Here is a 10,349-nt window from a genome sequence, read left to right as displayed (position 1 = left end):
GTTTTTTCTGAAGGTCTTCTCGTTTTAGTTTCATTTAAAAAAAAATGTGAATTTTACGGACATTTGTTATTCACCACTGAGGTGTAACAACATGACCACCTGCCTAAAATTGTGTCAGTTCAGCCTTTTGAGCCGTGTTCTCATGGACAATCACTGATCTGATCATTAAACGTACATAAAGAAACAGCTGCGTCATTAAAAAGCAAATATTTTTTTATTTATTTAGTCATTCTTATGCATACATAGAAAACCCACTTGTGAGAAGGTCCAATAAAACCAAATAAAAAGCAAAACAAAAACCACACATACAAAGACGTGATGCATATGTGCAGACATTTATATTATTCCCCAGAAGGAGTGCGTTCGTTCTGCAGATCGGAGCTGCTGGATGTCTCTGAGGTTGTTTCATTGAAAAACCAGCAGGACGCGGGAAGAACCACAGGAAACACAAGAGTATGTTTCGGAAGGAAGTGCAGATCAGGATTTACTGATCCGCTTCCTGACAGGTGACTGAAAATAAACATTCACGTAAAGCTCCACCTTGACGGCTTTGAGCTTCCAGTCTTTCAGCAGCACCAGAAATATCGCTTGAGTCTGAATTTTTTAGCATCTTTCAAGTTCCGCTGCTTCTTGCTTGTCATTCTAAGGCATCAAATAGACCGGACCAGGGTCACCGAAACCCTTAGCTCTTCTTCTTCTTCTTCTTAATATGCCGTTCAGAGCAACGCTTCCGTGTGCAGAAAATTAAGTCAAAAAAAAAACAAAAACAAAAACAAAATATTCACGCAAATCTTGGACTGACTGAATGAACGGCACGCTTTTGCCTGACCATGATAGCTTTCGGATTATCGTGGAAAGTCGTCAGAAGATGGAGGATTATTTGCTCGGGGAACAAACGTGACGAGTCTCTTTCCGGCCTTCGGTTCCTCCGGCGGACGTCTCCGCATTCGGCTCAGTTGTAACTGTACCCGGGCAGAGGCAGCTGCTGACCCTCCTTGGCCTCGAAGAAGGTGTAGGACAGCGTGATGGTGTCGACCCGAGCCATCCGCGGGTCGTCGTCGAACTCCGGGTCAATGTAGAAGAAGACGGGCATGTCGACCTCCTCGTGAGGATTGAGACGCTGCTCCTCGAAGCAGAAGCACTGCAAGCAACAGACAGAAGGTCCCTGCTCATGTCGAGTCATGTGGTTTTGGCAAAAAATTGACTTTGGCCATATGATTAATTGGGATTTTACTTGACAAGCCCACACAAAATATTTTCAACATTTTAAAAGTGTGGTATTGTACACATCTTCCCTATCTCTGCTGAAGAGAAGCAGTAGCTCAGATGATAAGAGTTTTTTTTTGGGGGGGGGGGTTAAAAGGTCTCCTCTCTGCTCTAATCCTCAGCCTTTGTTTTATTTTTTAAAAATTCTCAGCATTCTGCAGAGAGAAAGCAGTCTGAAACTCGCCTGGATTTTGTTGAAGTACTGTCCCGCATCAAAGGGCACCACGTTGTAGGTGGAAATGCCGATGATGGGTTTGTCTGTCGGGTTCTTGGCTCTGTAGAAGGCCAGCGCCGTTTCGCCTGGGACCACCTGCGAAGAGAGAGGAGAAAGGTTTGACGTGGAGCAGATTGTGTCTTCTCTGACAGGAAGTTCGATGGCACGAGTGGGAAGTCTCACGTAGATCTCCGTCTGTTGAGGTCTGAAGTTCCACTGGATGCTGGCGTGCGTGTCGGCGTTGAAGGTCACCTTGATGATGCGCTCCTTCACCGGTTTCATTGTCTCCACCTGATCCGTGTCGTGTCCGGCAACAGCCGTGCCGCCTAGCCCCGTCGCCTGGGAGAAAAGCGGAGAGGTCACACGGGCCCACAGCAACCTTGTGTGTGTGTGTGTGTGTGTGTGTGTGTGTGTCTCACCTGGCAGTAGAGGCGGTACAGAGGTACAGAAGCATAGGACAGCCCAATCATTCCCACCCCGGCAGCAGCAATGTATGTCAGCACCGTCTTGTTCCTGGTCCTCCACTCCTCCTCCTGATCCCTGGACTTCCTGCTGTGGTTCCTCGTCGGGAGGCGAGACGCAGGCCGCCGCCGAAGCAAGTGTTCACCCTGGGAGAGCAGGGTCCTCTGAGAGCTGCCGTGAAGCGCCCGGACGCATCCCGTCAACAGGGGCGAGAAGGACTGACGCAGCAGAAGAGGCAGCAGCATCTCACCTGAGGGGCTCAGCTGCATGTCAAACGGAGCACAATGTACACTGCATTCGGGGTTCAAAGCCACGATCTTTCAAATGAATATTGAATAAACAAAAGAATAAAGTATGAGAAACTGACTCTGACCTTGAGAAATATCCAAAAGCTTTTGCAAGTAAAAGTGTTGTAATGGGCACAGTTGTGTCTCTCCAGTTGACTTATCTATAATCGTTATTTCTATCTGTATACAGCTAATTTGTCTCCCTTTTGCTAAGAATGCAGAAGGGAAACTTTCTGCTGAGCTCACGATGATTAAGTCAGAGCTCAAATCAGCTGTTTAATGTCTTTACATGTCTGAACATATATACCTAACCTGACTTGAGGTCAGTGTTTATCCTCCTCACTACATAATAAGACCTGCAACCAGGACTCAAGGCAAAAACAAAACAAAAGAAAACAAAACAAAACAAAACACCGAGTTTAAACGAATCGTGAGTTCAGTTTTAATAGCTGGGTTCAGTAGTAATAGAAGTATAGTTACCTATGAAGAGCAGCTCAGCAGTAAACATACGGTTATCAAACATCCAGCAGTGCAACACGAAATTGGCTCCTACCGCAAGAAGAAAAATTCCGCAGGCACAGTTCCGTCCGCTTGGTTCATTACTGCCCTCTGCAGGACAGTTATTGTATCCACAATTTTGTTGTTTTGGGAAAATAAATTACTAAAATATTATAGAAAATTAAGAAATACAAATTTAACCCCTGTACCCCCAGAAGAATAATTAATACAAAAAACAAAAAGAAAGAAGCAATACTTATATTGTACTTTAAATGTACAATATAAGTACATTAAAAGTAAAATAAAAAGAACAAAATTATAATATGACAGAAAGAAATAAAGGAAGAAAGAAAGAAATAATCTGCTTAGTACACAAATGATAAATCGACATTAGTCATCCTAATCCTAAATATTAGGATGACTAATATTAAATCAAATCAATAAAAATAGATAAATAATAAATTAATTAATTAAAGTCAGAAAATCAATTATCCAATTGCATGAATAAATTACCAAGACATATTTGATAGATTTGCTTTATAAGCCTTAAGTGGATGTAGATTAACGTTCATCGATATATTATACAAAAAAACTATCTATACATTTATTAAAACCTGAATTGCAAACAGACAAGTATAATTAATTTTAAGTAAATGCACGAATAAACAAACAAAAAAACTAATTGAATGTTTAATAAATAAATAATAACCATAAAAATACCCCAGGTGTTAATATGATTATTATATGTGTTCAGAAAGTGAGTTGTGAGGAAAGATTGTCAGAGGTTACTGTCGGACATAACCCGTAAGGATGAGCTACGGGGGCCGGTAGAGTCCAGATCGTGCGGCAGCAGCAGTGATGGAGGGGGTGACGGTGGGCCAGGTATTCGATGCTGAGTGTATCCTCAGCAAACGGCAGAGGAAGGTAAAAAACGGACCCTACCGTGAGTCCATAGTTCTCTGTGTGTTCTGGTTCAGGTTCTTGTGCTTACTGTGTGTGTCTCTGCAGGGAAAGTTCGAGTATCTGGTGAAGTGGAGAGGCTGGTCTTCCAAGTGAGTAGCTGCGGCTAGCTGCTAGCTGCTAACACAAAGACGGTGTTTACATTGCCAATTGGATTGGTACCGCCCGAACTAGTACTAGCTGTTGAATGCTTTCACAAATAGGTTGTTTAAACTGCGGTTCCGGTCGTTTTAACAGCCAAACCAGAACCACTTGCTAACTGCTAACACAGAGAGATTGTTTAAGCTGCGGGCCAGGAACCCGGTGGTACCTTCCGAACCCATATTAGCTGAATTCTGTTAGACTATTAACTTCAGCCTCAGTCGGACATATGAACCAGACCAGAACTATGTGGATATATTTCGGTCAGAGACCTTGTGAACGAGCACGAAAAAGAAGAAGAAAAAAAAAACAAACAAAACATTTCAGTGAAATTAATGTAGAAAAAATAGTAAAATCGTCAAAACATTCATTGAACTGGACCTGGAAGAAGAAACTGGTTGGATGTTAGCTTTGAACCAGTAATCAGCCTGCTTTTGCTTTGTGCTGTTGCCTCTTTATTTCTGTTTTTCATTCATCTATTTTTCTAAAACCTTTTAACATTTTGAATTACAATCTCAGCCATGTTTTTATTACTATTATTTATTATTTCATATAGACATGCCCAAGTCTAGCTTCTCAATAAGGTCAGTGGTCTGGAAGAACTATTAACGAGCAAATCCCTTTTATGAAACGTCCTAAAACTTACACCCTTACTTACTTATAACTCTTTAGGCCTTCAATTGACTGTGAGCATACAAAAAAAAAATAACCTGAACAGTTCATTTTCTGCAATAATTTATTTTAAACATTGCAACAGCTAAAATAAAAGAGTGCTTTTATTTTATCTGGACATTCTTCTTCATGGCATGTCCAGACATGCATAAATTAGGTGCTTCTTCGATCTTTGTAAGTTATTAATACCTAGTGCAGACGTCAACCACCTTTAGTTTACCAGGAAGCCATTTTTGCTCCTATGTTACTAGATACAATTTGTCTAGGGTTGTAAAAACTATGTGATGTTTTTTTGTTTTTTTTTGTTTCATGAACAACTGCTGCATAAATATCAAGGTTTCCCCCAGAAACCCTGCTAATCCCGGTGGTTGGGTGCCATGGCAGTCGTTCATCCAGCGGCCCATCGTGTCTTTGAGTTAAAAAATGTCAAACGTTGACAGGAAATTTGAAGATATTACTTGATAATTATGTGTTATTGGAAGATTAGTACCTGAACACCAACTATAAAGTTTTAAAACTGCAAACATTTGAAAAAGAAATAAGTAAGCAATGCTTAGCCTGGTGGGGGCACAAGTAAAGCCTGGTGGCCCACCAGGCTTATAATACACTGGAAGAAACCCTGAATATTATTAATAGCATTTAAATCTCGATTTTGTATAAACTGTAAAAGTGATCAAAGTGCCATTTGAGTCAGTTAAAGTTCAGTTTACTGTAAGAGGCTTGAACTGCAAGGTGTTTATGCTGGACACACGGTTTGCTGCAGGGTTGCTGTTTTTGTTTATAGAGAAAACTTTGTAAGCATTTGGGAATTTTGTAAACACTAATTGCATGTTTTTTATGCTATATTATTCTTAATCAAACTGTGTCCTTTGATTTATTTTATGGCCTTTTCCAATGCTGAAGGGGGGAGGAGGAAGCAGTGAATGTACACAGATAATTCATTCTAGGGAGGAACTCTGTGATGATTTTCCAAACTATCTGGAGAGGCTGAAGCTGATTACTGATGTTTTTTTGTTGTTGTTGTTGTTTTCTTAAGGCACAACAGTTGGGAGCCTGAAGAGAACATTCTGGACCCGAGGTTGCTGGCAGCTTTTCATAAGAGGTGAGAGACATTTGTTTTATAGCATCCATCGGCTATAAAACAATGGTATGTTTTATTTTTTTTCAGAAAAACGTTTCAAATAAAAACCAATGTTTCCAATCCCAACAAAATAATTAATCAGAGCTTGCATTGTTCACAGAGTTTAAGGCCTATTACATTTGGTAGCGCTCTGACCTGCCAGTTCCAATTTTAACTGATGAGCATTTTTGTTTTTGAACATGGACAGCAAAATCCTTTTTCTCCCCCTCTGCCACATGGATGTAATAAAAATCTGACTTAATCTAAATGATGTTTTCTAGTAAAATAAAATGGTAGGGATTCACAACATTAACAGGGGTAGGACACATGTTTGTGAGCTTTTCAACACAACGGCCAGATTAGATAAGTCGGACTTGGACAATATGGTATTTGTTTGGGCTTGTGATGATGATACAGCTGAGGACTGGGGTGTTTTTAACTAAAGCAGGAAATAATTTTAGCATTCTAGTTGTTTTTTGTCATGGTAAATATCTGTAATATTAAAAAAAAATATCACTGAACATCTACAGTTAACGGGATGTGGGTGGGACTACAAATAAAAGCTAACTGAATCAAATCGCAGCATTAGAGAGAGGCTAATTTTTCAGACTCTTAAGTATCAAGATTCTGCTCACCAGCAGATTTGTTGTGCACCTCTGCCAACAACAAGAGGTTTTAATCTTTTCTAATAAACTGGTTTTGGAAGACCTGATCCAATTTTTGTTCCTGACTGTTTTCCAGAGAACAAGAACGGGAACTTCTGTTTCAGAAGAAAGGAAAACGACCCAGAGGACGACCCAGGAAAATCCTGGTAACTGAACCACACTGGTTCGTCTTTTTTACTCCGCTGTCTCGTCTTTATCTCCACTCATCCGTTCTCATCTCGTCCTCAGCCTCCACCTACTGACACCAAGGACAGCCATTCCTCCTCCTCTTCCTTCGGCCTCTCATCCGAGCCCTCCTCTTCCTCCGAGGAGGATGACGACGATGATCACGTGAAGAAGGCCAAGCAAAGTCCTCGTATACACCCCGTGCCCCAGAAGCGACCTCAGATCCTGTTGGCCAAGCCCGATCCGCCGCGTAAGAAGAAGCGCGGGAGAAAGCCGCTGCACCCGGACCTGAAGGCGTTGCGGCAGGGAAAGAGTCTTCCTTCTCCTCCACGCCACCACCAGCCAATCAGGTCGCCCAGAGATGAGCCGCGGCCCGGTGTGAAGAAGCCCCTGCAGCCGGCGAGCTTCACCTACCCTGGGCTGAGCCGGAGCTCCAGAGAGGAGGGCGCCTCCTCCTTCTCTCAGGGCTCCACTTCCAAACCCGGATCCCTTAACTGCGTCTGGGCCGGCCGCTCCCTTTCCGCCTCGTCCTCCCACAACAAAGGTAGTCCGTCACAGAAGCCGTCTGAACTGCGACGCGCCGTCTCCGAAACAGGAAGCGTCAGAGCGGACGCCTTTAAAGGATCTGCTCAGAAACCAGCACCTCTCGGTCTGCACAGCAGCTTTGGAGGACACCCGATAGCAGCGCAGCGCCCCCCGCTGACCCACAGAAGGCAGGACAGCGTGGGCGGTCAGTCAACCGGCTTGGTTCAACACAAACAGCAGAACTCTAGTTTCTCCAAACAGTTGCCTTCACCGACGCCCAGAGAGCGGACCAGCCAGGCGTTGAATCTACGAGCACTCAACCTGCAGAGCGTCGGTAAGCTTCCGGGAAGCGGCGGTTTGCAAGGGGGTTCACGCAGCACCGGCGTCGGCAAAGGAACCACAGCCGGAGGGCAACGCTCCGGGCCCGGTGTCACAGAAGCTGGACGGAGCAGGACGCAACCCGCAGGAGGCAGCAGGCAGGAGGAGCACAAACACGGGCCTAGCTCTCAGAACCGCAACCTGAACGAGCTCAGCACCGGCGATTCGGACGACACCAGCAGCAGCGAGTCGGAACACGACCCATCATCGTTTCCTGACGACACGAGGCCGAGCGTCAGCAGCAACGCCGCCGAGTCGGACACGGAAACGGACTGGAGGCCGGCAAGGAGCCTCATGGAGCACGTCTTTGTTACTGACGTCACGGCCAACTTCATCACGGTGACGGTGAAGGAGTCGCCAACCAGCGTGGGATTCTTCAACTCCCGGAATCACTAAAAAGAAAGAAAAAGACCCGGAATTCTCTTTTCAGCCCTGCTAATGAAGGAACTCTGAATAAGTTTCTTTTTCAAGTCTAGACCGCAGTTGGACTCTGATCACATTTAACTGAGCAGCTTAAGAAGGTTGTTTAATGTTGTTGGGTTATCCTTTGCAGCCGTGCTTGCGATGGTTTAGGGGTTTCTCAGTCCATCAACAGGAAAACTAGGAAAACCTGGTCAGGTTCTAGACTTTGGAGGTGTCTGCTCTGCTCTGATATGCTGATATTTTGTTGCTGACAGCAGTTCTAGGTGGTGGAGAGGATTGGATCAGTCTGTGGCGTGTTTCCGCCCTTAGGTTTTATCCATGATATGCCTTGAAAATGGGTGATTAAAAGAGGTAATATAATACTTAATATGTCACCTGGAACTCTATGTTGCAGTTCTCAGTTCATGTCAGCAGGTGGAGTAGTTTTACAAACTTAAAGCTGGGAAATATTAACTGATTAACTCCAGCCTGTTTTGTTATTGTATATAAGCTGAAGCTGTAGCATCAGTGAAACTAAATCATGTCCTCATATCAGCTCGGTAAACACTCATCTTCACTGTCGTTTCCCTCTTGTGTTTTTTGGCTTGAGCTGTTATCTTCATGACTGTTTTTGTTAGTTTCTAGTCTGTTTTCTTTCCAAGAAGCCAGAATCTGTGATCTTGGTCTCCATTGTGGGCTTTTCAGGCTTTCTGCAAGCCTTACAACGACTAGTACCAGAAGGTTCCTTACATGTGGTTAGATGGCCAGTATTCTGTTGTGTGGCTACAAAGGAGACCAGATGCCTATAAAGCTCGACACTGTTTGGTTTAATGATTGTTAGTAGCTCCAGGTCAGTTTGCTCCTTCCCCAGTTCATACCCATATACATAGTCAATGGTATGTCAGTTCATTGTAGTTAATTATTTATTCTCAATAATGAAGATGAATTATCATAAAAATGATCAACTATAATTTAAAGGTGGTATTATGTGAGACCTTCAAGTTCTACTTTATTCTCATGTATTTTGGTTCTTTATTTTCATTCATGCCAACTGCTAACTACAAACAATGGTGATCTGCTGTTAGAGATTTACTGGAGATGTACAAACACGTTTCCTTACTGTAAGCTAGGAGTAGATTGTGCAAAATAACCTCTTTGGCTGGCAAAGCAGGTACAAAACGTCAACCTGGCTGGTACAAGTTGATGTAATCTCAACACAAAGCAACCCACACCTGACTGCTCCATTTAGACCTGAACTAGTTGTGTACGAAATGACCGGAGCAGCGAAGGTACTAAATGGCGAAGAGGTGAAACAACCAGCAAAGCCATCTTTGTAACATTCACCACTCCGTCTATTCTGACTTCTGCTCCCGTGAGGCCAAGTGAGTGGACATACCTAAAGTCAGGCCAACTCATTTGGGTGTGTCCCTGCTTTGATTTGTTCGACTTTGAGGTGAAATATCGAACCAGGAAATTCTTACATCATGAAGAAAATCATCACCGGTTTAATTGGGGCCAGTCAGGGGTTCTGATACATTTTTGCAGATATTATTTTGGTGCTAATTTCAAAGTAAAAGAAGTCAGGTGATCTTGCCATTAAAAAAAAAATAAATACTTAAATGCTTTAGATCTGACCCGGATCATCAGTGAAGGAAACCTTTTGGCTTATAAAAATTGAATTTGTCTCATTCCCAAGCTGAACTTTATATGTAATTGAATGAAATATCTGTATATGTATATTTTTTTTGTTTAAGGGTTTTTTTTGTGTGAGAAATCACCCCAAAGAAGCGAATAATGGTCCTTTAAGCTTTCTGTAATGACACTGTTGGAGATGTATCTTCTTCCATGCCGCTTTTAGGACAAACAGTCTGAAAATGATTATTTTCATTTCAAACTCAGTCTTTTCTCCTTGATTTGAATTGAATCGGAAGGATTCGACTCCGGTTCAACGTCAGTCGCCATTAAAGGGTAACCGTTTGTGTTAAAGTAAGCTTTTGTAAGAATCTGCTGTCAGCATGTGGACTCTAGAAACCATCAGATGGACATTAATAACTCTTCTGCAGGTCCTCAGGTCTCAGCTGGACTTCCACTGCCACCTCCCAGCTTTCCCCCTCCAGCGATCTGTTGAAACCTTCCTGCTCCTCTCCAGATTTTGATTCTAGACTCTCGCTTTTATCCTGGACCTCATTTTTTTTCTATGTCTGAGCTTCTCCTGAAGAACTCCCATCGGAGTTCTTTCTATGTGTTCCGTCTTTGGACCAAAGGTGTATTGAATGTGAACTCTTTTGTTCTGACTCGTATCGTGGACAGTATCTCCCGCACTAAGCACAGTACAGATGTAAGCTGACGGAAACGTCCCAGTATCACTTAAACCAGTTTTGTACCATTTGTAATACACATATCGTTTCAGTGTATTTTGAATTTGAATTATGTGTTATTTATATATGTAAATACGTGGGGATTTTTTTTTTGTTTCATGATGTGATATCTGATATGGATCTGGTGCTCATGTCGGCTGATTAGCTTCAGATTCCTTGTAGCCTGTGTGCCTCTGCCGTCTGAAGGATTCGGGAAATAAAGCGTAACAACTGGGC

The 10,349-nt window shown here is 43.0% G+C and overlaps 2 protein-coding genes across 3 annotated transcripts; one reads left to right on the top strand and one right to left on the bottom strand.

Annotated features, from left to right (window-relative positions):
- Positions 1-192: 192 nt before the first annotated feature.
- On the bottom strand, positions 193-2,817 carry cox11 (cytochrome c oxidase assembly homolog 11 (yeast)). Of its 2 annotated transcripts, none has more exons than XM_007565234.2 (5): positions 2,710-2,817; positions 1,900-2,205; positions 1,664-1,819; positions 1,451-1,576; positions 193-1,141 (listed from the first exon to the last, which is right to left on the bottom strand). In XM_007565234.2, exons 2-5 carry the CDS (start codon positions 2,185-2,187, stop codon positions 953-955), a joined length of 759 nt encoding a protein of 252 aa, XP_007565296.1. In that variant the 5' UTR covers positions 2,188-2,205; positions 2,710-2,817; the 3' UTR covers positions 193-952. The 2 variants fall into 2 exon arrangements, with proteins under 2 accessions (XP_007565296.1, XP_007565297.1); XM_007565235.2 differs by lacking the exon at positions 2,710-2,817 and adding an exon at positions 2,316-2,582.
- A 650-nt stretch (positions 2,818-3,467) lies between these two features.
- On the top strand, positions 3,468-10,349 carry LOC103147077 (chromobox protein homolog 2-like). Its single transcript, XM_007565232.2, has 5 exons — positions 3,468-3,651; positions 3,736-3,779; positions 5,537-5,602; positions 6,362-6,431; positions 6,514-10,349. The coding sequence occupies exons 1-5, from the start codon at positions 3,586-3,588 to the stop codon at positions 7,747-7,749; spliced, it is 1,482 nt and encodes a 493-aa protein (XP_007565294.1). The 5' UTR covers positions 3,468-3,585; the 3' UTR covers positions 7,750-10,349.

This window comes from Poecilia formosa, unplaced genomic scaffold, assembly GCF_000485575.1.
Source record: "Poecilia formosa unplaced genomic scaffold, Poecilia_formosa-5.1.2 Scaffold173, whole genome shotgun sequence".
Taxonomy (NCBI): Eukaryota; Metazoa; Chordata; class Actinopteri; order Cyprinodontiformes; family Poeciliidae; genus Poecilia; species Poecilia formosa.
This window is presented reverse-complemented; position numbering and strand designations above follow the sequence as displayed.